Below are 26,300 nucleotides of genomic sequence, written 5' to 3' on the forward strand. Positions count from 1 at the left end.
GTAAAGTCACAGAGACAAATATGTGTTGGTACGTGTACGATGGAAAATGATTTAACTGGTTTGCTGTCTTGACCTTTGTCAGCCTTGTTATTCGCATTATACAACTTCAGCTGTTGTTTTTGAAAATCGACAGCTCCAAGTCTGAAGTTGATAAGATTATTGATCTGCTCTTTTCCTCCTCAAAACGTCAGTGGCCTTTTCTTACTACCACCTTTGAAAAATATGGTTCTACCTAATCTTAGATGATTCCTGATGGTAGACTGATCCAGACTGTCCGAACTGGAATAACACCAAATAAACATTTACATTTTTAAACTCCTATGAGCTCAGGAAACAGGAAGTTAACAGAAAATCTACACCTTAAAAGTAACATTGCAACAACAGCAGGTGATATTGTATACAACAGTAGAGTACTGAGCTTAATGTACAACTCTTTGCTCAAAAGTGCTTAAGAAGTGTTACAGAATGAGTGGAACATACTGGAAAAAGAAAATTATTTCCTTTTTTAAATAAGAAACTGCACAAATTATATTACATCTATTCAGGATCAGCTTCAGAACAAATTAAATATGGAGTTCAACAGATTTCACAGGCAGGCTTATGTGTGATTACAGTACAATTAAAACCCACAATATCCTTAGTAGGTAAGCCTAAGCGTCTGTAAGCAAGTGCAAACAGGACAGAACAAAACAAGAAGCCCTTCATGGGGCAGCAAACACAGGCTACAGTCATACAGAGATGGTTTTGCTGCATCAGGCTCAACAAGACAGTTTTCCCACTGACATCACAGAGCTGGAGCTTTCATCTTTATGACTTCATGACATTTTCACCCAGTATCTGCGTTGGGAGGCGTCTGCAGCAAGCTGAGCTACTAGAACCAGGCTCTGTCCATCATTCAGGACTTTTTGTCCATCCCATCCAGGTCTGGAGAGAGTGTTTGCAGCAGTCTGGACACTGAGAGGGAGAGAGGTCATGCGTCGCTACCAATGACAAGGCTGGGACACAGACTGAGAGGACAGTGGCAGAAGCAAACCTTTCTATTAATTATCTGGTTTTATTATCAGTTTATAATGCTGTCCCTTCTAGTTTTAGATAAGATCAAAGTGATCTGTTTAGAGCCTGTGTAGTTTAACAAATGCTGCATTTATTCCTTTTTAATATTTCATATTTTCCGTTGCTGCAAATAAGAGTAAATGAAAATGTTAAGTCAGTTACTTTTCAGCTGATTATATTTATCTAGCCATTATATACAGCAGTTTACAGCTTGCTTGCCCATTCTTTTGCATAGAACCATACACTAACCAACAAATGGATGAGGAGGCAGCACTGGTGGCAGCTTTCAATAAATATTCCAGAAAGAAATTGTCCATGATCACATGTCTGTGGCTGTTCAACATACCAAACCAGGAAATTTAAGGGTTAGGTCCTGAGACTTTCTTTCAATTACTGTGGTCTTATACAGGTTTAAACACTAGGACTGACTGAACACGTGCAGTCTTGGGCTTAATGGAGGTTCTGAGCTGTTCTGCAGGAGAAAAGGGAGACTACTTTCAGACACCCATAATGATAGGTGAGGTAATTGTGCACAAGGCTGTGTATGTGGCTGGGAGCGCAGAGCTCCGAGTGCAGCTCTGATCGAGAACAGCACATTCTGAGGAGTTCTTCTATTTATGCAAATTAGATGTTTGGATCACGTCTGATGTGCTTGTCAGCTAAATATTTCATTCATGCTTCGATTGGTAAACATTGCACAGGACTTGGTGTGCTCTTTTAGTCTCATTCTAAATGAAGAATTGCATCACATCTGCACAGTGACCTTCAGTCAGTGCTTATTCATTTGGTCAGACTGACCAGAAAGACAGTGGAGCTCAAAAGTGGAGTGATCCCCAGGACTTTATTACAAATCATGTAGTAGAGATGCTTTATGAAATTAATTCTCTCTCCCACTGACTGCCCTGATCGAGAGATATATTAATCCATTTCCACTTCCTTTAATATTGAAGAGACTCTGTGTATATTTGAATCAGTTGAACAATTTACTGGCAAGATACTTTACTCATGCTTGTTGTTCCTTTTCTAAAACTAGGGTTTTGTTTTTGCAGGTCTGATACACGATGGCCTAAATGTGATATTTTGATGAGGAAGAACATTTGAAACTTTTTAACCTGCATGTGAATCTGTTGCACACTAAAGACAGGCACTCACAGACCATTAAAGGCTCAACCAAATGTCTTATGTACCAAAGATTGAATTGTTAAAGATTGTTGTAATGCTGCAACATTTTTAAAAGCAACAAACCAACATACAAGACGTAAAACATAATGTCCTTGGCTGAAAGGTTAAATAAGACCCCTTGAATAACTGGATTTTTTTGTCCAAAAAAAGCAAGCAAACAAACAGCCAGCAGGGGGCGCTGTATTACTCTATCCTCTGAGGAAAGTTTATTTTGAAAAACAAAAAAAAAAGAGTGTGAACCGGAAGCTTTAACAGTCGGTGTAGTTTCACATCATAGATCGTAAATTATGAAGATGACTCGGTATCTACACCTGAACATTGTGTCTGTTTGTTATATTTTATCTAATAAACGCTCCAGTATTATCTAATGGAGGTAAATGGGGGAGAAGGGGTATTTACTGTAGTGTTTTTTGATCGATACACTGAAAGCGGAGAGAGAGAGGGACTTTTCCACCTGTTAACTAGAAACTCTGATATCGCAACAAAATGTTCTTCTGGTGTTAAATTAGAACTTTAAATCATTAAGTGTTTCATATGTTTCTCAAACGATGTACAGGTCAGTGTGACCTGACAGACTGGTGTCTCCTCTATTGTTTTAAGAAGCAGATGTAATATCTTGATTGTAAGAAACAGAAAGTTCTTGTTTTGTAAACATATTCCTGCTGGTGGAGACTGATGTACTTAGACCTTAGCGTCCAATCAAACAATGGTTACGGGTGATATTGTGATACTCTGCCCTTTAAAAACCCAGATCTTGGCTCCTCTGGCCAGAACCTCGCCCCAAGGTCTGTCACGAGCCCGGCGCTGCCTGAACCCCAGGGTTGTATTGTATTGTATTGTATTGTATTGTATTGTATTGTATTGTATTGTATTGTATTGTATTTCACCTGTGAATCTGAATTAAAGGACCTTCTGAGACCGACTGAACCCTCCGGCTGATGATGTGAATAATCCATTAGAAGGTGTGATCTTCACATCCATTCACAGTAGATTTGTAACATGCCGGCGGGTTTGACACCTGAAACTTTGAGGAGTGGGAGCTCTTCATTTTTCTCATGTCGGCCATCATGAAACAACCTCTAGCTTCTCCTCCTCCTCCTCCTCCTCTTCCTCCTCCTCAACACCATTATCACCGATCCATTCATTGACTACAGGGCTGGCGCTACATGTCGCAAATGAGATAACATTAAGATAAACTTTGGCTGTTTGATCCGGCGGCGTCAGCTAGCATGCTGTCACCTGTGGACGGTGTTCGCTCGGCTGGCGATAGTTTGACATGTGTTTGACACAACGACACAGACCACCGGCCACACTTTGATGCTCCGAGGCAAACTCACCGCTCCTCTTTAAGGTTTGTACCTCTGTGGCTTCCACACTCACAAAGTTAACACCGGCTGTGCAGAAAACAGTGACTTTACCCCGCTTTTCGGCTAACTTTAACTTGCTCATGGGTTTTGCTAATGGATGTTGTTGCTACACATCTTAGCGACATAAGTTAAAGAAAAGGGAAGCTTTTTTTTTGGCATTTTACTCATATTTTTGGGCTCCAAACGGCGGTGAAAACCTTCATGTGCCCTTCGGCAGGTTTGTTATTTAAATGCTTATTTTGTGTGTAAAGAACAGCCTTTTGGCGCCCTCTGGTGGTAACCTTGCACATGCAGAGAGGCCTGTCCTGAGCAAACACTGCTAATAAGTTTAGTCCAGTTGTAGTAAAGACACTTGTGCAACATTGACTTAATTATAAATACGCTGTCACCTTAAAGTCCTGAGTGTGTGTCTGGAGAGCTTTGTCATTTGTCATTTTGCCTCTTCACACGGTGGAGAGGACACAGTTCAGCCTTCACTGAGGTAAAAGAAAATCTAAAATGGCCAAATAAACGACTAAAGATGTGCTTTACCTCCTCATTTAAAGAGACCCCACAACTGTCCAGTTTCTCTTTATGCAAGCAAGTCATTTGCACCATCTAATAGTTATAGGGGGGTTACATGTACTTTTTTTTAATCATACATGCCAGTTATTCTGCTTCCATACAAACCTCCTCTTAGCTCAGTGTAGATGATTAGAGATGAGGGCTGGTTTTATTGTTATTGAACTTTATAACCCAGCTGCTTTCTGCCCCCTGATCCCTCTGCTGAAATACACCTTTGCCGTGTCGGGGGAGTATTTGAAGAAAGAAAAGCTTTTTTTTTTTTTTTTTTTTTTTTTTACCACACAGGAAGCTGAAAGGGAAAGGGTCACCTCCTCTGACAACTTTCTGGACACCATGGCCCCACATCCAGCGGTCCAGGCCGTCATTGATCTCTCTGCAGGAGCTATAGGTAACTACAAGGCTTAATCTTCTAAAATCCTCCAATATCAGCACACATTAGTAGCACAGTGGACACCTTGTGTGATATTTGACCTCTATGAAACAACCACATTGCCAGGCCGCTGCTATAGTTGTGTCTGATGTAGCCGCAGATTTTGATGACTGTCGTGTTTTTCTGGCTCATTTCTCTCTGTTTCCTTTGACTATTCATACTGCTCACTGGAGTGAAGCCCTCTCTGATTCTTATCTCTTTTCACACGCACATATGTTGACTGCAAACCTTGTTTTCCTGTTGTTTCTGTTATTTACAGCTTTTTTTTCTTTCTCCCTTCAAGGGGGAGCTGCATGTGTGTTCAGTGGGCAGCCTCTGGACACCGCAAAGGTCAAGATGCAGACCTTTCCCACGCTGTACCGGGGTTTCATCCACTGCTTCACGTCCACCTACAAACAAGTAGGTCTGCGTGGTCTCTACCAGGGCACCACGCCGGCACTGATGGCCAACATCGCTGAGAACTCTGTGCTCTTCATGAGCTACGGGTTCTGCCAGCAGGTTGTTCGCTTCACGGCTGGACTGCACAGTGAGGCTGTGCTGAGGTAGGGGGATGTTGACCTTGTTGTCCTCCTCGTTGACACAAAACCAACTTTAACGTGTGCACAATCTCTAGCTGTCCTCTGGTTATCCTTCCCTCTGTGTTAGTGACATGCAGAAAGCCTGCGCTGGCTCAGTAGCTTCCATCTTCTCCTCGCTAGTGCTCTGCCCCACTGAGCTCGTCAAGTGTCGGCTGCAAGCCATGTATGAAATGGAGGCATCGGGCAAGATTGCAAAGAGCCAGAAGTAAGTGGTTTTTAAGTAGTTACATAGTTTTGGATGCTATTATTTACTCTTACTTTGCTCAAATATTATGATTGCATATTGGCTGATATCTAGTAGATTTGTCCAGGTGTGTGTGTTTATAATATGTGGAATAAATATTAATTGATACAGCTAAACTACCATGCTAACTTTATATACAGTTGCAAGAAAAAGTATGTGAACCCTTTGGGATTACTTGGATTTCTGCATAAATTGGTCATAAAATATGTTCTGATCTTCATCTAAGTCACATCACTAGACAAACACAGTCTGCTTAAACTAATACCGCACAAAAAAGTATAAGTTTTCATGTTTTTATTGAACACAACATGTAAACATTCACAGTGCAGGGTGGAAAAAGTATGTGAACCCCTAGGCTAATGACTTCTCCAAGAGCTAATTGGAGCCAGGAGTCAGCCAACCTGGAGTCCAATCAATGTGATGAGATTGGATGTGTTGGTTAAAGCTGCCCTGCCCTATAAAAAACACACACCAGTTTTGAGTTTGCTGTTCTCAAGAGGCATTGCCTGACGTGAACCATGCCTCGCACAAAAGAGCTCTCAGAAGATCTACGATCAAGAATTGTTGACTTGCATGAAGCTGGAAAGGGTTACAAAAGTATCTCTAAGAGCCTTGATGTCCACGTGTCCACGGTAAGGCAGACTGTCTACAAATGGAGAAAGTTCAGCACTGTTGCTACTCTCCCTAGGTGTGGTCGTCCTGTAAAGATGACTGTGAGAGCACAGCGCAGAATGCTCAATGAGGTGAAGAAGAATCCTGGAGTGTCAGCTAAAGACTTACAGAAATCTCTGGCACATGCTAACATTATTGTTGACAAATCTACAATAAGTAAAACCTTAAACAAGAATGGAGTCCATGGGAGGACACCACGGAGGAAACCATTGCTGTCCAAAAAAACCATTGCTGCACGTTTGAAGTTTGCAAAAGAGCACCTGGATGTTCCACAGCACTACTGGCAAAATATTCTGTGGACAGATGAAACCAAAATTGAGTTGTTTGGAAGGAACACACAACGCTATGTGTGGAGAAAAAAATGCACAGCACACCAACATCAAAACCTCATCCCAACTGTGGAATATGGTGGAGGGGGCATCATGGTTTGGGGCTGCTTTGCTGCCTCAGGGCCTGGACGGATTGCTGTCATCGACGGAAAAATGAATTCCCAAGTTTATCAAGACATTTTGCAGGACAACTTAAGACCATCTGTCCGCCAACTGAAGCTCAACAGAGGATGGGTGATGCAACAGGACAACGACCCAAAGCATAGAAGTAAATCAACAGCAGAATGGCTTCAACAGAAGAAAATACGCCTTCTGGAGTGGCCCAGTCAGAGTCCTGACCTCAACCCGATTGAGATGCTGTGGCATGACCTCAAGAGAGCGATTCACACCAGACATCCCAAGAATATTGCTGAACTGAAACAGTTTTGTACAGAGGAATGGTCCAAAATTCCTCCTGACCGTTGTGCAGGTCTGATCTGCAACTACAGGAAACGTTTGGTTGAGGTTATTGCTGCCAAAGGAGGGTCAACCAGTTATTAAATCCAAAGGTTTCACATACTTTTTCCATCCTGCACTGTGAATGTTTACATGTTGTGTTCAATAAAAACATGAAAACTTATCATTTTTTGTGCGGTATTAGTTTAAGCAGACTGTGTTTGTCTAGTGATGTGACTTAGATGAAGATCAGAACATATTTTATGACCAATTTATGCAGAAATCCAAGTAATCCCAAAGGGTTCACATACGTGTGTGTGTGTGTGTGTGATAAAATATGAACATTCTGTAACTTAAATGTAAGTATAAAACTCTTTTTGTAAAAAAAAAAAAAAAAAGAGAACTGTAACAGATTCAGAGATGTGAGACTTAAGAAATCTGGATATTTTACCAACCTAAAATGTAAATGAAAAAACCAAACCTTAATTACTTCCAAATGTTTTGGTATAAGTTGTATTTTTTGCTAATGTTTTACAGCTGAATATTTAATATGAACTCTGTTTATCTCAACCACATGCCCTGTACATGCAGATATTGATAGAGAGGAAACAAAGCCGTCACTGCTTTTCCCTGCAGGATGGGTGTGAACATTTTGGTGATTTATGTATCACATGCAGGAAAGAACCACAGTGATGCATAAGCCTCTATATATTTTTTTTCTGTGCGTTGCAATAGTTCTATGATACTATTTATTTACTTAGTGTTTCATTACTGTAGTCCTGCATGAAAAGATGTTTCTTTTGGTCAATATGCTATTGTGGTGTGTGTGTGTGCACTCACCAAGCCTTACGCTCCTCTGCTCTGTCTGAAGCACAGTGTGGTCGGTGGTGAAATCCATCATGAGGAACGAGGGGGCTCAGGGCTTCTTCCAGGGCCTGACCACCACCATAGCCAGAGAGGTCCCCGGTTACTTCTGCTTCTTCGGCGCCTATGAGCTCTCCCGCACCACCTTTGCCGACTACTTGAAATGTGACAAAGACGACATCGGTACGGGCAAAAACGTTCTGCCTGTGATACCACAAAGCACAAAATATTTCAAATGATGTGATGCTCGGTGGTAACCATGTTCTCTGGGTGTCGCTTAAAGGCATTCTGGGAAAAATCTTACTCACTAATAAACTAAATGAGTTAATCTGAGGATAGTAGCAAAGTAAATTAGAGCAGTCTATCACAAATGTGCTCACAGATTAATATCATCTACATTAAATTTTTCCTTTAAAAACTATACATGTACAGTTATTTATTAATGTTAGAGATGTTGGCGTTGAGTGTAAGATTCGGTGCCCATCATATATCTGTTTTCACCTCCCACACTTTGTTGTGTTTGTGTCTGATGGCTGTTATTGTGTGTGTTGAAGGTGTGGCTCCAATCATGTTCAGCGGTGGTTTCGGGGGGGCGTGCCTTTGGCTGGTGGTCTACCCAATGGACTGTGTCAAGTCTCGGATCCAGGTCATGTCTATGACGGGCAAACAGGCAGGCTTCTTCAAAACCTTCATGACCATTGCTCGTACTGAAGGTAGGGGGGAGACGTGGGGGTTCATGTTTTAGTTTCATCCTGTTTAGAAGGGCTGTCTGTATCATCAGTCACAATGTGATCTTTACTGTTTCCTTTGTTTTAGGTGTGAGGGCGCTGTACTCTGGTCTGACCCCCACCATGGTCCGCACCTTCCCTGCTAACGGGGCGCTGTTCCTGGGTTACGAGGCCAGCCGGAAGCTCATGATGAAGCAGTTTGACAGCTAAAACTTGCATAACATAAATGAAAGAGCAGTGAACAGGAAGTGAAGTATTACAGCCATAGAACCTCATCAAAACTCCAGTTCAGTCAAGGAAGCATTCAGTGCTAAGAAGTATTAAGTGTTGGATCTGGCTTTTGCCATTTCCTGCTTTTTTTAAAATATTCCTAAAAACTGCCACACTCCATCTCAAACAACACCTTTTTACATAGTGTTTACATTCTTTAAATCCTAATATTTATTTTTTAGATTAACACATTGTTTGTTTTTAACACTCCAAAACTACTATTGCCAACACACAACAAACATACATGAGAATGTGTGCAGCACAACATTGAGCAACCTTAACCAGCCTCTTTCATGAGGAAATGTTGACACTCCAGTTTATTATTTTACGTCTACCTCAAAAGAGTCGTATCTGCACAAAATGTTTCTCTGGTTTCAAATCAGTCTTTACTTGCTCCGTATGCCGCTACATGGGTAAGGAAAGCACTCCCTTAGGATGTTAGATTATCTACGCACATTATCTTAAAACCTTACATACGATCATTGCATGAAGATTTTTAAAGGAAAAAAGTGAAGTAGCACATACTAATTCATTTAAGTTGCCAAATATGTGTTGTGATGATTTGTGTTTTCATCATAGCGAAGTGCGTGCCTCATTTTCAGATCACATCTTGGTTTGTTTTTGGTAAAGTGAAGAAAATTTCAAGGTAATAGATATGCTAAAATGTTTGTTGGCTTCCATTGAGCAGATTTACATGTCAAACAGCTTTGACTGAAGTCTTCAAGGTTTCTGGAAGAGAAAGTCAAACACTGTACTGACCATATCGGTATTCGTGTTTTATTCGACTCCCTTGGGACCCCTCGTTTGCCTTTCAAACCACTATATTTTGCTCCTTTTTTGTTGTGTAACCTTTATTGTTACGTACAAGTTAAGAAAAAGATAGAAATATTAGAAAAAGAAATATTAACTGCCTCGTCTGATGTGCCATTTGCACACTCCATTCCATGTGCAGGGTTTTTCCAGCGCCTAGGAGTCATATTCCTTTAATGTTAGCTGAGAAACGTAGGTATTTTAGAGCGCAGACGATTTGAGACGACACTGAAATGTTTGTATAGAAATCAATCTTGATATTTATTGTCGTAAAACAACTTACATTAAAGGTGCCATTGAAGAATAACTGTGTCGTTGTATTTTGCTAGGTGTCGCTGAAGTGAAATTAGTTTAACTGGAAAGTACGATTAACCAAAAGCTTCATTTTATTGTTAAACGCTACATGTGATGAAACACAACAGAGCTGTTACAGTGGATCAGCAGCACATATTTCAAACTAGTTTATTTAAAGTGAACCATATGATTAGCGTGAATTATTTCTAATACTGTGCCATTTTCACAACATAACATTTAATACACTGCAAACATTTCTGCATATTAATTACAATGAAGTGTTAAGCATCAGGAAATACACAAAAAGTATAAAAATCTAGAGGCAACAACAATTTCTAAAGGGAGTACACGATGCAGATGAACACTACTCTGTCTTCCAGCAGGGGGCACCGGTGAACCAAGTCAGGAGCTCACAGTGGCTGTAAAAAGAAACACCAGAAACCAGGGAAGGAGCGATGAAGTTAAGATTCTTTGAAATTACACAGTTCAATACAAATCAGAGAAGAGTCCAAATCAAGTTGTTTTTCTAACCCTTCTTTTTAAGACTCAGCCTCATCTTACCCCCTTGTCAGTGCAGGTTCCACACAGGCAGCCAAAGAGCCCATTGATCATCTGAGTGGCACAGAGAATCAGCTGCAGACAGCTTGTGGCCAGTAGTGTAGCAAACAGTCCAATGTTGAACTGCACAATGTTCTTAGGCTCTGTGCAACTATACCACTGTCTGTCGTCGGTCAGGTAACTCGGGTCACTGTGCAAAAGAGGAAGTTTATGAACAATCAGGAGTTGATCAGTCTTTAACAAACATCATCAGACAGGTTCTCCTGTGTGTCACCTGTTTTTAAAAGGCGTTGACCAAGTCACAAAGACTTTACAGAGGGGCCCGTTCTGCAGCCCCAGCACCGCCACAATGAAACTGTACAGGGCACCAGCCACACCCACTCCAGCAAATGCAATTGATAAGAACATCTGCAGAAGAGAAATGATCAAAGGTCAGAAACATTTCTGCTGCAGTTTAAGCCACAGTTTATTCTAACTAATCCCTCCCCTTGCTTAGCCTCTTCCTCTTCCTCCCTAACATTTTTTCGTGATATTGATAAATGAGGTATTTATGGCTTAAGAGAGGAACAGGCTCTCAATTGTCCACTGACATTTGTTCCACCTCTCACATTCCTCACATTTACTCTGTCGGTCTGTGTTTTTTCCAACCCTGACATGATAAACGACAGGCCGGACCCAACATGCTGAAACATGTTTCAGTTTGGTAACATTTTCTACCTCAAAAGCAGCCGCACATTGTATTTACTATACTGCTGTTATCATACTGTGCCAGCACGCGACATCAGATAGTGTTATCGTATTTCATCAACACCCTGAAGGAAAACACATGAACTGGATGATTTGGTTTGGCAGCAGATTTAACACATTTCAATAAGCCTTTTAAATATTCTTTTGGGATCAAGAAAGAGAGATGTACTGTTGTTCATCATGGTTTCATAATTTATTACAATGTGTGTGTGGGTGTGTTATCTATCCAAAGAAGAGCCAGGTGTTGTCTAGTGGTTGAACACCATTCAGCATATAGATTTTTCTTTGTTTAGAAGTTCGTAAATTCAGTGTAACTGGACTCCAAGAAACACTTGACTTTAGCTTAAATGTAACTTTCCAGTAAAAGGTTGAATGATTCAAAAGATATTTTCAAAGTCTTAATTGAATTGAGATCACTTTGTGGCATATGTGTACAAACAAGTAGCTCTCTATTCCCACTGATTTATGTGGCGTTTCACTATTTCCTGACAAGTTACTCCAAATTCACTTCAGCTGGAGAGTTGTGTGTGTGCATGTATATAATTTAGTGTGTCGTTTATACTGTTAAACATTGAAATTTAAACCAGCCCCCTGAACCGTCTAATTTATAGTGACTGACTGACTCACCCCACAGCGATTCCCACAGCATCCCTGTTTTCCAGTCAAGTGGATGTAAAGTGCTGGCATCAACACCTGTGACGGGACAGATGAGTCGATAGTTCATATTCAGTGCAAAACAATTCAGCCTTTTCACTTTTTCTTGCTAACTCAAACACTAAAGGGAGACTTTTGGGAGACATTGTAGAAATCAGTCTTGAGTCAGATGGGAGGAATTCCTCCTCAAACTGCATTAACCTCATTAGAAGTCTGTAACTGTCCCTCAGTGAGGGTTTAATGTGTCTCATGAGAGTATCATACGACGCAAGCTGGCTCTCAAAACAGAAAACTAGGAAGAGAAACAGGCGGGATGAGACACAGTTAACATCTATCAGACACTATATAGCCAGAATTCAGTTTTGACTTTTATGTAACTAACTAACATTTTTCTGAGGCTGCACATATTTCAGAGAGGAATGTGTAGTGCAGAGTCACGCCCTTCACAGGCTAGAGAGGAGAAAACTTACCATTAAACCCCCTCCAACGAGTCCCCCCATGTATTTCACCTCCTCAGTAATGTGTCCATCTTTGGCGTACTTGACGTCCCCTCCAGGAAAGAACAGCACTATGTTGCAGATGATGGATATGACTGCCAGTGGGTACAAAGTAACAGCAATACAACGGGAACATTTTCCAGTACACATGTTGTCCAAGTGAAAACGAACTAACTGCTGTAAAACCTCTTGTTCTGCGAGTTTTAGCTCGAGTCCTTCCTGTTTTCACAAAGCAGTCCCACTTGAAACTGACCGAAAGAAGGAAACTTATTTGCACTGGGAGCAGAAACTAAATACTGTGAGTGATGTGAAGGTGTGGGAGGTGTAATGACAAGCTGATAACATGGACGAACAGAGGCTGGGATAGGCCACAGAGGGATACGTGACTCATTCAGTGGTAATTCTGGGAGACAACACTTGGCTTGTTGAGTCAGATCATGTGTAGATGCACATTTTTTTTGTTTTTTTGGTTAAAGATGTGAATGCATTCAGGTCGTCTGAGTCAAACATAATGTTGATGGTCAAATTACATATTACATACTATTTAGTTTAGTGACCAGGTGTCTAAAATGCTTATTGTTAAATCTAGGTTTTTTTATGTTGCTGTTATACATTAAGTGCTGCTAGATTCTCTTGGTGGGGACTGTTTAGGAAGCTTTACTCTATCCATTGCATACAGCGTTCTGGTGATGTATTGACATTGTGATCACAGCACAGGTGGACTTTAGACCTGCGGCAGCACACTTACCAAACCAAGAACGATGTGTCATTGACATGGACTGCAAAACATTGATAAATAACCACATTGTGGTTGGTGAGACACTGAATAGACAGGCTGCATTTTTTTGGTTCTCTTATCAGCTGAGTCATTTCCAATTGTAACATCAATTGAAGAATTTTTAAAAAAAAGAACAGGTCATGTTTCCCCAACACATGCGTTGTCTCTAAGCAACGCCTGGCCAAGTCGGTGTTCCTTATCACTCAAATGTGAAAGGTCTTGTGATGAATTGTTGAGTTTTCTTCCTCAAATGAAGAATTGTATTGTTTTCATGTATTATTTAACACAATATAAAGCCTCCATCACTTACAACAGATACACAACCAGAATGACTTAAAGGTTATTCCCTGTCTTGATTGCATGTGTGTCATACTGTAATATTCACTTTTACTTTTAAGGTCCCACATTCTGCTCATTTTTAAATTCAAGCTTTTGCTTGGAGGTGCTACTAGCTAAGTTTACATGTTTTAATGTTCAAAACACATTATTTTTCTCACAGTGTACATGGCTGCTGCAGCTGTTCTCATACTTTTCCTGCATGCTTCTTATTAGAACAACACAACAATGTGTGTGCTTTGCTCTCACCTCCTGAAAGGCTGGACATATTAAGTGACATTTATTGTAGTTATACTATCAACATTAAAGATGTCTTTGATGAAAGGGGCATCCATGCATTTATTTTTTTGTTCAAAAAGTATAATAAGCCAAAAGATTAATATTATTGTAAAATGCTCCGTGTGATGAAACACTAAAACAGAGCTGCAAAAGTGGAGCAGCAGGTTATATTTTAAACCAAATTATTTAAATTAGCACAACTTATTTATATAACTTTTCACAACACATCCTTAATAACTGTGTGAAGCATCATGAACTGCATATAAAAGATTTCAAATCCTTTGTCAGAGACAGCAACAATTTGAAAGTGATTCATGTAGACTCAGCCAACAACAGTGCGCTCAGTCTTCCAGCAGGAAGCGGCAGTCAACTCTTCAGGCGTGGTGTGAGTGCAAATGATCCAATGGTCTCTGTAAGTTAAAAAACAAACAACAACCACAACAAATAAACCACATAAATACATTTAAATATGAGGCAGCTGAATTAATTAAAAAATATTCTTCTTATTATAAAGATTCAGACATCTGAGCAACATGGGAAAACGTGACCTTTTTGTCTTTACCTTTTCTTTGTTGTTGCAGGTTCCACACAGGCAGCCAAAGAGGCCGTTGATCATCTGAGTGGCACAGAGCAACGCCTGCAGACAGCTGGTCGCTATCAGAGCGCCAAACAACCCCGTGTTGAACTGCACCACACTCTCAGGCTCCGTGCATTCTCCCCACGACTTCGAGTCAGCCAGGTAGGTCAAATTACTGTGTGGAAGAAAAGGCTCATGAACAACCAAAACTCCACAATGTTGTCATCAGAAAGTTCCGTGCATCACCTGTTTTTGAAAGGCGTTGTGCATCTCCCACTATCATTGCAGAGGGGCCCATTACCCAAACCGAGCACCGCCACAATGAAGCTGTACACAGCACCAGCAACACCCAATGCAGCGAATGCAATTGATAAGAACATCTGCAGAAGTTAAATAATAAGCAAAGGTCAGAAATTTCAATGTCAAAAGATAATTTCAGTAGTGTTTTGTCTTAAACACATCGAATGGGCCTTCTGCACTAGTCTTTATCTTCTAAATAAATGTTCTCATCACCACAAAAGAAAAGGAGAAGCTGTGGTTCTGATGGTGGTCGTACATTGTCTTATCTATCTCAGCTTAAACTTTGGTGATGCAGCACTATGCAGGATACTTCTGTATTTTATTTTATTTTTAATGCAATACTCAGCTTGCCTGGCCTCCATTAAACACTTAAATCTAACTGAATGTGACAGTTCTTGAACTTAGAAGTAATTTTAATCAGACTCAAGGTACTGAGTTAAGATCAAGGTACCAGAAATGTCCACTCACCCCACAGCGATTCCCACAGCATCCCTGTTCTCCAGTCAAGTGGATGTAAAGTGCTGGCATCAACACCTGCGGAGGTACGCAAGAGGTGACGGGGAATTAAGGTGCAGCATCAGTGTGAAACATGTTCAGAATACATCATAAATGTAGTTGAAACAGTTCAGCACGAGGCTTTCAGCTTTGCAGAAGTCAGACTTAAGTCTTCAGTCAGGAACTCCTTTTCACACTTGTCTTTAAAGAGTTTGACACTTTGCTTCAGTCAGGATAAAATGTCCCTCATGAAGGTATCACACATAACATTATGTGGTACCTGATGACACTAATGAGTAATGAAATTGTTGCTAGATTAAGATCTTTTCCACCTGAGCACTAAATTAGGACGCAGAACAGGCGAGATGAAAAAAACAAAACAATGTGCAGTATAAAGCCAGTATTGTTATATTTCAGAAACCATCCAAAAACAGGCTAGAGAAGAGAAAACTTACCACTAAACCCCCTCCAACGAGACCCCCCATGTATTTCACCTCTTCAGTAATGTGTCCATCTTTGACGTACTTGACGTCCCAGCCGGGAAAGAACAGCATTATGTTGCAGATGATGGAGGCGAGCACTAATGGGTACAGAGTAACAGCAATGCAACGGGAACATTTTCCAGTGCACATGTTGTTAGAGTGAAAACAGCAAACTGCTGTCAAACCTCTTGTTCATTAAGTCTGAGCTTAAATCCCTCCTGCTTTTAGAGAAGTCCCACTTGAACCTGACCAAAGGAGACACGTGTTTGCTCTGGCAGCTAAATACTATTAATGATGGTGAACTGGTGCGGGGGGGGGCCCTTTATGTGTCTAAATGTATATTTTAACACATCTGTTCTGAATTCATGCACTACATTGGAAGTTAATTAAGCACTTTGATAAATTTGTAACTTTCTACTTAAGTTGTCTTCACAATTGGAAAACTAGGGATAAAATATATAATAATAAAAATATAACATCTTTGGTGAATTTGTTTCACTGTTCCATTAAGCAAGACCTCTGTGTCTATTTCTATGGGTTTTGTTTTTGGTCAGCTTTACTTCATGCAGCTTGTTTCATGGTAAAGGAAGAATAGTTATTTTTTATTTCTGTTGAAATTGAAAAAATCTCTCCAGATGTGCGGGCGGTGAAGCTGCCTTATGGTTTTGCATTAAAGTCAAAGTCTAACCAAGTTGTCTAAATGTACATTTTATCAAACAGGCAGTGGATCGATGCATCACACTGGAAGACACCATTAAAAGAAGGACATTGTCTATTAGTTATATATAATTATTATCAGTTTAAGAATCACATATAAAGACTGTGACAGATCCCCTCCTTTAAAAAATGTGTTTTGCTCATCGTTACGTCACTTCTTCTTCTGGTCTTCACTGTGCAGAGTGATGAGACGTCTGTTTTCATATTCATCTGCTGAGCAGCTAAAGTTTCTCTGTGCTCACCTTTATATCTAAATTCAAGATGTGGATTTTGTGACATCACAAGTTTTATTCGATATGCGACTTTGGCAGCAGTGATGCTGTGGGCAGTTTGAAGCCTCCAGAGCACAAACGTTGAGACATATTGTTGTTTGACTGATGAAATAAAAAATACTTGCATATTCATAGATTGTAGATTATTATAATCCACTCATAGAGAGGGGGGGATTTCAATCTTTAATAGGACACCTGAGCTTATGTTTGGAAAAACATGAATTATACTCAAAGCAGAGTATTTTTACATGTTGAAACCTGTTTGTGTGTGTGCGTGTGTGTGTGTGTGTGAGCTGTGTGGCTCTGAGCTCGCTGTATATATTGGGGAACCTTTGGACCCCTCCCCCTGTCACAGAGGAGCTGCAGCTGACCCACAATGGCCACGTCTCCCGTCAAACAGCTCCTGGTTACATATTTAATGCCAGAAAGATGCTACGAGGAGATTTTGGTCAACTTTCACTTGCACGGTAAGGCTCGTGGTGAGACATCTCAGAGTGAGGCGGGTGAGAAAGTCTTTCCAGATGTTGTACACGGAGGGAGGGACGGGAGGGGGGATTCGCCATTCCAATGTATGTGTCAACGCTGTGAGCCGTTTTATTCTGAAAAACTGAAACTGATTTTCTGTGTTACATCTGGGCTCTTCTTCCCGTCACTCGTTCATACAGTCAGTCACACTTCAGGCCTGTCTCTGCTGTGATCTAACTGTTAACACGCCTCCTCTCAGTGCCCTGCCTCAAGTATGTGCTGAACAAAATCGCCGGATTTTGGACGTTATTGGACACTTTCCTGGGTAAGACTTCTCCTCAGACCTTCCTGATTTCACCACGTGACAGCAGCAACAAAGATGGTTAGATGATAGATACTGTAGTTTTCCTTTTAACATTGTAATGAAATAAATGAGTACTGATTAGATCACTGTACAGGACAATGATCTATTAACTGGGTTGATAGTGTGAGTAACAATCAGGCCTAGTGATGATCACACAAAGCTGTGCAGAGGCTCAGGGAATGTGACTAATCACTCAAGAAGTCTTTGCTTTTGATACCACTTTCTACCTGTACTCAACTACATTTTCAAATTGATATAATGTACTTTTTAATTCATTACGTTTACCTGACTGGTTTAGTTACGAGTCACTTTACACATTAGGGTTTTTACCTTCAAAATATATGAAGAGAACATAGAATTTGATATTTTGTTACGCAATAAACTACCTAACAGTATGTAGAAGTACAGCTGATGTGATTAGTTCATTCATCAATTGACTGAGAATTAACTGGCAACTATTTTGATAATCATGTAAGTCAAATTTGATGATTTACTGATTTTCTTTTAAATATTTCAATCATTTTAAATTCTTCCTTGATAATTGCTTAGACAGTTGGTCGGACAAAACATTGTCCAACCTCTTGCTATTTTCTGAATTTTTACGAACCAAACAATCAATCGATTTATCAATAAAATAATCATCAGGTGGATCCATAATGAAAATTAGTTGCAGATCTATGCAAAATAATCAGAAATGAGACCCACCTGTAAAACCCTGCTGTTAACTCATGAATAATGATAATCTAATGATATAACAGCCACGGAACATTTTTCTGCATTGAATACATTTTTATTTTCATCACCTAACTACATTTTCAAGTAAAATTCGCAGTGCAGGACTTTTCTTCCTCTGTGGATCTTCCTCCACCACTGCTGACTACTGATTGCTAATCCACTAACTGCACGTTGGTTGTCTTCACCCTAAGCATCGGTGATGTTGCACCTCCTCTGTACCATCCTCACCCTCCTGTCTGTCGTCTCCTTGTAGCACAGCTACTGCAGCTGTTAAAGATAGTGTGGAGAGGAAGTGCAGACGGCCTGAGTCTGACCTCCGTCCTGCTGCAGCTTTATGCCTTCTCATGTCCAGTTGTGTACGCTGTGGCCAACAACTTCCCACTTTTGTAAGTATGTAATGATACATGCGTCTATGCTGATTCACTGGCGGATCTAGTGACATCGGTGTCACAGGTTTTGTTCTATAATCATGTTGCAGACCTCCCAGCACACGTTGATCTGAGATGTAGAGACAGACAGATGGAGTAAACAAAGTGTTTTTTGTAATTTTTCCATCATTTATGTTTAGTGATCATGAATGAGCTGTTTTCTACTTGTTATTTTGAAGACATTATACCCCTTTTCTCCAATATCTCATCAGCCGCAGCTTCAGCGCAGCAGCTGACAGACTTTTGTCTCGGACCTCTTAAATCTGAGGAGTTCATCTCTATCTGTGTTCCTGGAAACTATCCCTGTGTTAATGTTCAACCTCAAAGCGCCAGTTTTCTCTGTTTGCTCATGTTTTATGAATGTGTGAGCTGTTTGCACACTGGGTGTACACTAGTGACATCCGTTCAATATATTTATTGAATGTAATAAATAACCTGCACACCCAAATGCATGGTCTGTCAAATTAAAAAACTGTGAGTTCATTAATTGGACTCATTCTGCAGAGGATTGACTGAGTACAGAGTATTGTTCAGTTTTGCAGCTGACAGTGTGTATCTGTTCTCATAGATGTGCGTCTTACATAATGTTCTACTTGATCTGCTCTGCAGTGCCTGGGCTGAGAGGCTCTTCACGTTGGTCCAGACAGCAGCGATCGTCTTCCTCATCCTGCATTATCGTGGGGATACCCTCACAGGTTAGCACGTCTTTACCTACATCGTACCTGCACATCTTCCAAAGTCACACTCCAAATAATGTAGGAACTTTCAGGATGAGTCCAGTATTTTTCTATAGTTTGCTTATTCTTAACAAACCCCCATGAGAAGATCAAAACCAACGATGCGTTAGCCCAAAGCACAGTCTTTTCCCCTCAGGATGTAAATCCTTAAAAACAAGTCACAGATATATAGTTGATTCAAGGTTCAGTAAGTTGTAGATTTTAGTAAAAGTGAATCAGTCTAGTTGATATTTTCTTTTATTTCAAATGTGCCCTATAAAGGGCTATACACGTAAATTATGACCAAACATGGTCAAAAAACTTCCCTGATGTGTTACATGTTGACGGTGGACATCGTTAACCCATTTACATAATTGACAACAGCTGTTTTCATCAGACCACTTGTTCTGATGAGATATTTTAAGGATATAATAATCTGGATGAAAAATTACAGAAGCCTTTAACTTTACGTACAGCAGTCATAACAGGCCTGAGCACAATGAACAACCGGTGTGTATTTTCAACATTCAGCTTCATTTGGACTGGTCCAGCGTATCCTGTATGGAACATATTAAATGTGGGTAAATGATGAAAAATCACTGATGAGGACAATTCAGAGGTCTGGAAACAGGCTACTAACAAGCTTGTATTGTCTCTCTGTCTGATGCTGAATTTGAATGATGCTTTTACCAGCTCACCACAGTGTTTCCTGTTTCATTTTTGTCACCACTTTGACTCCTGAATTTTTCACTTCTAAACATCGGTAGAAGTTGGGATGCTTATCTAAATAGTAAATTTTAAGTTTTGTCAGATTGACTGTTAGTGACCACCAGTGTGAAAATTCTTGGCCATAATATTGTTTCTCAATGGCATTTTTTCCGTGTGCATGAAGTTTCTACCAGCTAATATCATCCTGTTTCATGTTTCTGTGGCAGGAGTGGTGTTCCTCTTGGCTTACGGTGGTGTAATGTTCCTTCTGGGCTCCTACGCTGCTGCAGCAGTCGCCTCAGTGATGCAGGCCTCCAGTTTGGCAGCTTTAATTGCAAGCAAGGTAGCAGCTCAGTGGAATACCTTATCTGTACAGCTCAATGTCTGAATAATAAGATCTGTACTTGACCCGTGAAGTGATTATTCACAGTGGATTTGTTTTCCAGGGTTTTCAAGCTGGAAGGAACTACTGTAATGGCCACACAGGCCAGCTGTCCACTCTGTCCGTGTTACTATCGTGGGGAGGCTCCCTGGGTGTTATCTTTGTGTCTCTACAGGTATGTAGTCAGGAATTACACACAATAATAAACATAAATGCGGAGCAACTGATCACTGATGTCTTAACTAACTGAGATTGCCTTGAACTTTATCTTGCAGGAGACAGGAAGCTCAGTTGCTACTCTGTCACACATGCTGTCCGCCTGTCTCAGCTGTGTCCTCTTGGCCCAGGTCCTCTGCTACAGGAGCAGCACCGCCGCCGCCACTAAAAAGAAGAGTGAGTAGAGGTGGAGGACGGTGACAAATGAACACTCGTGTCGTATGTGTTAGGCTGATCAACAATGCAAACGCAGTGCAGGAGGAGCACTTGATGTTTACGGGGTCTTTTGTACAAATATGCCTGTGTTTCACTCAGTTCTACTTTACAACAAGTCATGTGGAAACTGTCATTGTCGTGCTATTTAATACTTTTGTACATTTGAAGTTAGTGCCATTGTATTGCTGAGCGAGTAAAAAAAAGTCTTTTGTCGCCCTCTAGTGATGCGATTAAAAATAATCTTACACTCAAGGTCAACACAGTTTCTGTATGTGTATAGTATTTAAAGTCTTCTGGTGGCTCTTTTATTGTTTGTCTGCTTTCAGGCTGACTGACCATCTACATCTAGGGGTAGTAAGGCAAACTAGTCTTCAAAAAATTCTAGAAAAAATACACAAGCTTAAATACATTCAGGTATTTGCTGTTCTTACTGCTGACTGGGAAAATGTTCATGTGGAACCCATGACACTAGGTTGTAGGTCTCCCTGGCTCTTAGAACTCGTTTTAAAACATTTGTGGCTACACTTTGTTGAAAAAAACGTATCATTATGTACAATAACCTGCGACAGAATCTGTTTCTTACATTTACATACAAATATTTGCACCTGGGAGCTTTCAGGGCTGGTACAGCTTGGTACCGTCGGCTACTGAGCAGCTCATTGGAGCAGCTGGAGTGTTTAGACCGAGCGCTAGATGAGGTATTTATGGATGAGAGTCAATATTTTCTCTGGCTTTTTTTCCCCTGCCGGTCTGAGAGCTTGAACACAATCAACCTTGAAGTCACAATAAGGGCTATTAAGGGAAAGCTATGGTAGTAAATCATGTCAAAGATTCATTTAAAAATAACCATTTTTACCTATATTTAGGATCTGGAATATACTGGAACCTGTTTATGTTTTCAGATTTCTTCCTAAGCAACAGTTTTGTTGTAAGAGCCCTTTCATGAACGCCTCTGGACTGACTTCTGAGCTTCAAGTAAAGTCAGCCACCATGAAAACCTTGTCAGTGTAGCTCAGTAACATTCCACACATTTGCAGGAGCTCTGCCAAGACACACTGTAGTGACTTCGGTAGCACAAGTGCACCAGTGACACATTGTTTGTTTTGGCAGTTACTCGCTTATTTCCATCCAACTGAACACAAAATACTAGTGAAGGTTAACCAGCTATAATAAACATTGCTTTATGAGTTTTACAGTTTTAAAGTGTCATACTTTATGGATTTTTGTTCTTCCACACCTGTTGAACTGTGAATTGAATTTATTGATGCTGTGAATCATTGTCACTGATTGTTTAAACAATCAATAATAAAATAAAATGTTTCCATAGAATACGAGTATTGTGAGTGAAAGGACAGAGTCACCTTCAGTCTCCTTCATGTCAGGACTGTAAAAGGCGTTTGACGCAGCCAAACATTATCAGTGTGTACATAAAAGTCTCGGCCTCTTACATTTCTCTCTGGGAGTCCTGTTACAGCTCAGGCTATTAAGTTGTTAATGTTTGCATTTTAACTCAGCTGACTTTCCGAGCCATCCTGCCGTTATGCAAAACACAACACTGACTGTTAGAACTCCCAGTTTTGCATGCCCAAATCCTAACTAACATGGCCTGGCTAGTGTTGTGCACAAAGAAAAACCTGTAAGTGAAGCATCTCAGAGATGTAAACTGCTCACAGCAGTTAAAAAAAAAATCAGAATTCTTTTAAATACATATATTTTTATACTTTGCATGCAAGTAGCTTAATGGAGGACAGATAGCTTATAGTATAAGTTTTACTAAAAATACAGATTTTAAATAAAAGTTAATTATTGATTGTCCTTTGGATATTTTCACGTGTGTGGCTGTAGGGCTGCAAAAGTAATGACATTCCCATCAGACTTAGCTGTACTTTATATTTAGTGCTGTCAGCATACAAACATTGGTGAACATGGCAAACATTATACCTGCTACACGTCAGTGTGTTTACATTATCACTGTGGGCATGTTAGCGTTTTACTCAAAGCACTGCTGTGCCTACGTACAGCCTCACAGAGCTGCTACCACGGCTGTTAGAGGGTTTGTTTTTGTCTATTTATATTTCAGAACAATTCTTTACCTTCTCCATTTCCAAAATAATTGGTTCATTCTTTCTACATGCCTAACTCAATCAGAAATCACTTTAAAATGATGTGGGGTCACTTGATAGGTGCATTTGTAATGTGAAAACACAGAGTGCAGCACTTTCTGTTCTTTAATCATTACATCAGCTTGTGGGGAAATTCATCACTTGGTCAAAGTATGTATAATGAGTGAATGTAGTGGTGACAAGATTCCTGACATCAGTGCTAAAGGCTGAGTGTGACATGATGAAATGAAACAAAAAGACTAACAAGACAATTCAATAAAAAAAAAAAAAAGTCTGATCATTTATTTGCTCTTCAAGTCCATTGCACAAAAATATTGTCAGCCCATAACAGGGAGTGCATTATGAAACACATTCATGAGACAAAGCCAAGCTGCTGCATGGGACATTCATTTAAACTACTCCACTCTGAAAACAACTTTCATGAGGTTTTAAGATGCATAAATCAGAGACATCTGCGAATGAGCTGAGCAATTAACAAACAAAAGTATCAAAACTAAATTTAACATTTTTGCATGTATTTGACGTCATCATCAGTCCTTCTCCAGCCTTCAATTAAAGGATTTTAATGTACTAGTCTCCTAAATTATAAAGACTAACTAGTAACTTTTCAGTTTGTGGTCAGTTCAGACCACCGTTAACAGGTTTCCATTCATACTACAGCACAAACAAAAATCATTACCATTTCGGGCTGACCCAGACAGTACCAAAAGTCTACTGCACACTGCTGCGGTGACTATAATGACAGTGTGAAGGACTCATCATTTCATCTGCCTTTACTCTGGCTGTAAGCCTATTTCAAGCTACTAAGTAACACTGTGTGCTCATGGTGACATAAAAACTACAGTATATCAATGGAAACTAATCCATCCCCAACACCAGAGCAGAAAAGTGAGTAATCTGGATCACATGATTAATTTGAGTATTTGATATAAAACTCTAATGAATTAATTAATCATTAAAAAATAAATATTAGTGTTGGCACAGGTGTGATAAACAATAGTTAATATCATATCAGGTACAGGTATTAACTTTGATGATTTTTATATCAATTGGTTAAATAATTCAAAAACGCATAAATGTGTACACATAATAATTAAATGCTTTGATTAAAGCCAAACTGCTAAAAGTGCAGCTTGAATTCCAAAAAAAATGTATTTCTAGTTAATTTTATTCTGGATGAATGAGTAAGGCACAACATTTTGGAACTAGCTTTTCATATCACAACGTTATTTTAGCAGCTCTTAATTTCTTGGTTAATCTTGAGAGGGGATCTGTCAACCCTGGGGAGTGATCTTTGTAAGGTGCCCTGCATGAACAATGTTCAGGGTCAGGGTGGAATAGAGTATGCTAAAGCTCGCAGCAAATTAATGAATTTCATTTGTGGGACACGAAGCAAATTTCTCAAAAGACACATTTAGATTCTGTGACCACAGATGAATGAGTGAAGGAGTGCAAATAATAGTTATCACAGAGGAACTAGTTGAGCAGTTTGGATGCTCACGAGTATAATAATGCTATGTAACACACAGTGATCAGCACTGATTGAAATACTTCAATCGTAATATGTTATATAATAGATGTTTTGCAGTAAAAGGTATGTTAACCACCCGCTACAGAAAAGAAATGTACTGGTAAATCTTTGTTACATTTAACATTTTTCTCATCAAGTAAATGTGTAACTAGTCTCTTAATTGCCCAGCGGCACGGTGAAGCCTTTAAGTGTCTCTGGCTCTGATACTTGAGGTGCATCCATGGAGAGCAGTAAAATGGAGTTTTATTGAGTTTTTAGGAGTCATCAGGCGATCAGGTCTGTCCTTATCTACTTCTACTGTACTTATTATGCATTATCTGTTTGTTATCTGTTCCTTTAGAAAAGACCATCTAGACCTAAGTGACGCTAAGTGAAGCTCAGGCTTCAGGGAAATGCTGTCAGTGAATTAGGCAGTCAGTAACAATTATGGACTTATGTTTTTGTTTCTGTAAACATAAAACATACATGAATGAAAAATAACACTGACAATGAAGATGCACTAAACTGTGTTTGAACATGTCAACATGGCTCATATTACTCAGTACCCTAACACATAAAGGGTGTCCACAGCAAACATTTCTAAAGCTGTGGACACTAAAGACGGATCGTTTGAAGTTTTATTGTCTGATGGATGTTGTCCTTCATTAAAGAGCTGCCTTCAACCCCTTTTTTCCAAGGTTGGAGAACTTATACTGTCTTATTGTCTGCTTCATGAATCACTGCTGCGGATCGTCGGCCACTCGTCATGTTTTTCAATAATATCATACTGCTAATCTTTTAGTCGCACTCCTGTTGTTAGTGCTATAGTCACTGCTAGAACGTTGGCTGCTGTTTGTGTTGTCTCTCTCTCTCTCTCTCCCCTACAGAAGCCGCCCACATTGAGCCTGGGTCTGTTCCAGGTTTCTTCCCGTTAAAGGGGAGTTCTTCCTGCCACTGTTGCTCAATATAATATCTGATGCTCGCTCATGTGGGAATTCTTGAATCCTTAATGTTGAATTCCTGAATCGTTGGGTCTCTCTCTAATTAAAGAGTTTGGTCTAGACCTGCTCTTTATGTAAAGCGTCTTGAGATAACGCTGTTTTGAATTGGCGCTATATAAATAAAGATTAATTGATTGATTGATTGATTGATTGATTATATATATTCTGCTTCGGCATGTTATGGTTCTTGATTCAAGCTATGATGTTAACAATTTTTCCCCAAAACGTAGCCTGGCAAATTTAGTATCTATGTGAACTTTGAGTGCACTGTTAAAATCTTGGCTTCATGGTCAGGTTCGTACTGACCAGCTCAACAATACTTAACAGCAAAGTTAAAGGAAATCTTTCATCACATTTTCATCAGTGTTACTTAAGTATGTACAGTCCTGTGCAAACGTTTTAGGCAGATGTAAGAATGCTAAGATTTAAAATGCAATTGTTTATTTCTATCAATTTACAAAATGCAAAGTGAGCGAACAGAAGAAATCAAATCAATATTTCGTATGACCACCCTTTGCCTTCAAAACAGCATCAATTCTTCCAGGAACACTTGCACAGAGTTTTTGAAGGAACTCGGCATGCAGGTTGTTCCAAACATCTTGCAGAACTAACCACAGATCTTCTGTGGATGTCGGCTGCCTCAGATCTTTCTGTCTCTTCATGTGATCCCACACAGACTGGATGATGTTGAGCTCAGGGCTCTGTGGGGGCCACACCATCACTTCCAGGACTCCTTGTTCTTCTTTACACTGAAGATAGTTCCTAATCACACTGGCTGTGTGTTTGGGGTTGTTGTCCTGCTGCAGATTAAATTTGGGGCCAATCAGACGCCTCCCTGATGGTTTCGCATGATGAATAAGTATCTGCCTGTATTTCTCAGCACTGAGGGCATCATTAATCCTGACCGAGTCTCCAACTCACAAC

At 40.1% G+C, this 26,300-nt stretch overlaps 5 protein-coding genes across 5 annotated transcripts in view; 2 read left to right on the forward strand and 3 right to left on the reverse strand.

The window, feature by feature from the left end:
* Positions 1-4,982, reverse strand: part of gltpd2b (glycolipid transfer protein domain containing 2b) — a 139,068-nt gene extending 134,086 nt beyond the window's left edge. The window contains exon 1 of the mRNA XM_070843218.1: positions 4,972-4,982. The gene's annotated coding sequence lies outside the window, so the exon portion shown is untranslated. The remainder of the gene's footprint in view (positions 1-4,971) is intronic.
* On the forward strand, positions 3,385-8,838 carry slc25a15b (solute carrier family 25 member 15b). Its single transcript, XM_070843219.1, has 7 exons — positions 3,385-3,586; positions 4,452-4,554; positions 4,880-5,138; positions 5,242-5,379; positions 7,726-7,901; positions 8,273-8,431; positions 8,535-8,838. Exons 2-7 carry the CDS (start codon positions 4,500-4,502, stop codon positions 8,654-8,656), a joined length of 909 nt encoding a protein of 302 aa, XP_070699320.1. The 5' UTR covers positions 3,385-3,586; positions 4,452-4,499; the 3' UTR covers positions 8,657-8,838.
* A 924-nt stretch (positions 8,839-9,762) lies between these two features.
* tm4sf21a (transmembrane 4 L six family member 21a) lies at positions 9,763-12,619 on the reverse strand. The gene is made up of 5 exons (XM_070843222.1): positions 12,250-12,619; positions 11,753-11,818; positions 10,653-10,786; positions 10,382-10,568; positions 9,763-10,239 (listed from the first exon to the last, which is right to left on the reverse strand). The coding sequence occupies exons 1-5, from the start codon at positions 12,424-12,426 to the stop codon at positions 10,231-10,233; spliced, it is 573 nt and encodes a 190-aa protein (XP_070699323.1). The 5' UTR covers positions 12,427-12,619; the 3' UTR covers positions 9,763-10,230.
* Positions 12,620-13,900: 1,281 nt separating this feature from the next.
* LOC139213222 (transmembrane 4 L6 family member 1-like) lies at positions 13,901-15,682 on the reverse strand. The gene is made up of 5 exons (XM_070843871.1): positions 15,497-15,682; positions 15,015-15,080; positions 14,493-14,626; positions 14,232-14,421; positions 13,901-14,079 (listed from the first exon to the last, which is right to left on the reverse strand). Exons 1-5 carry the CDS (start codon positions 15,671-15,673, stop codon positions 14,044-14,046), a joined length of 603 nt encoding a protein of 200 aa, XP_070699972.1. The 5' UTR covers positions 15,674-15,682; the 3' UTR covers positions 13,901-14,043.
* A 1,177-nt stretch (positions 15,683-16,859) lies between these two features.
* On the forward strand, positions 16,860-20,908 carry LOC139213446 (mannose-P-dolichol utilization defect 1 protein-like). Its single transcript, XM_070844140.1, has 7 exons — positions 16,860-16,979; positions 17,237-17,302; positions 18,330-18,462; positions 19,114-19,199; positions 20,156-20,271; positions 20,375-20,485; positions 20,586-20,908. Exons 1-7 carry the CDS (start codon positions 16,889-16,891, stop codon positions 20,709-20,711), a joined length of 729 nt encoding a protein of 242 aa, XP_070700241.1. The 5' UTR covers positions 16,860-16,888; the 3' UTR covers positions 20,712-20,908.
* Positions 20,909-26,300: the final 5,392 nt, after the last annotated feature.

Source organism: Pempheris klunzingeri, chromosome 14 (genome assembly GCF_042242105.1).
Source record: "Pempheris klunzingeri isolate RE-2024b chromosome 14, fPemKlu1.hap1, whole genome shotgun sequence".
Lineage (NCBI taxonomy): Eukaryota > Metazoa > Chordata > Actinopteri > Acropomatiformes > Pempheridae > Pempheris > Pempheris klunzingeri.

Bases quoted from the DNA above. Each gene is read 5' to 3' on its own strand.
- LOC139213222 (XM_070843871.1), bottom strand. From the start codon at position 15,673: ATGTGCACTGGAAAATGTTCCCGTTGCATTGCTGTTACTCTGTACCCA. The intron at 14,627-15,014 runs GTGAGTGGACAT...TAACTTCTGCAG, and splicing joins GCTGTGGGAATCGCTGTGGG to ATGTTCTTATCAATTGCATT. The intron at 14,080-14,231 runs GTAAAGACAAAA...TTTAACTTACAG, and splicing joins CCTGCAACAACAAAGAAAAG to AGACCATTGGATCATTTGCA.
- slc25a15b (XM_070843219.1), top strand. From the start codon at position 4,500: ATGGCCCCACATCCAGCGGTCCAGGCCGTCATTGATCTCTCTGCAGGA. The intron at 5,139-5,241 runs GTAGGGGGATGT...CCTCTGTGTTAG, and splicing joins CACAGTGAGGCTGTGCTGAG to TGACATGCAGAAAGCCTGCG. The intron at 7,902-8,272 runs GTACGGGCAAAA...TGTGTGTTGAAG, and splicing joins ATGTGACAAAGACGACATCG to GTGTGGCTCCAATCATGTTC.
- tm4sf21a (XM_070843222.1), bottom strand. From the start codon at position 12,426: ATGTGTACTGGAAAATGTTCCCGTTGTATTGCTGTTACTTTGTACCCA. The intron at 10,787-11,752 runs GTGAGTCAGTCA...TCTCTTCTGCAG, and splicing joins GCTGTGGGAATCGCTGTGGG to ATGTTCTTATCAATTGCATT. The intron at 10,569-10,652 runs GTGACACACAGG...TCTTTTGCACAG, and splicing joins TCAACGCCTTTTAAAAACAG to TGACCCGAGTTACCTGACCG.
- LOC139213446 (XM_070844140.1), top strand. From the start codon at position 16,889: ATGGCCACGTCTCCCGTCAAACAGCTCCTGGTTACATATTTAATGCCA. The intron at 16,980-17,236 runs GTAAGGCTCGTG...GCCTCCTCTCAG, and splicing joins GGTCAACTTTCACTTGCACG to TGCCCTGCCTCAAGTATGTG. The intron at 20,272-20,374 runs GTAGCAGCTCAG...TTTGTTTTCCAG, and splicing joins CAGCTTTAATTGCAAGCAAG to GGTTTTCAAGCTGGAAGGAA.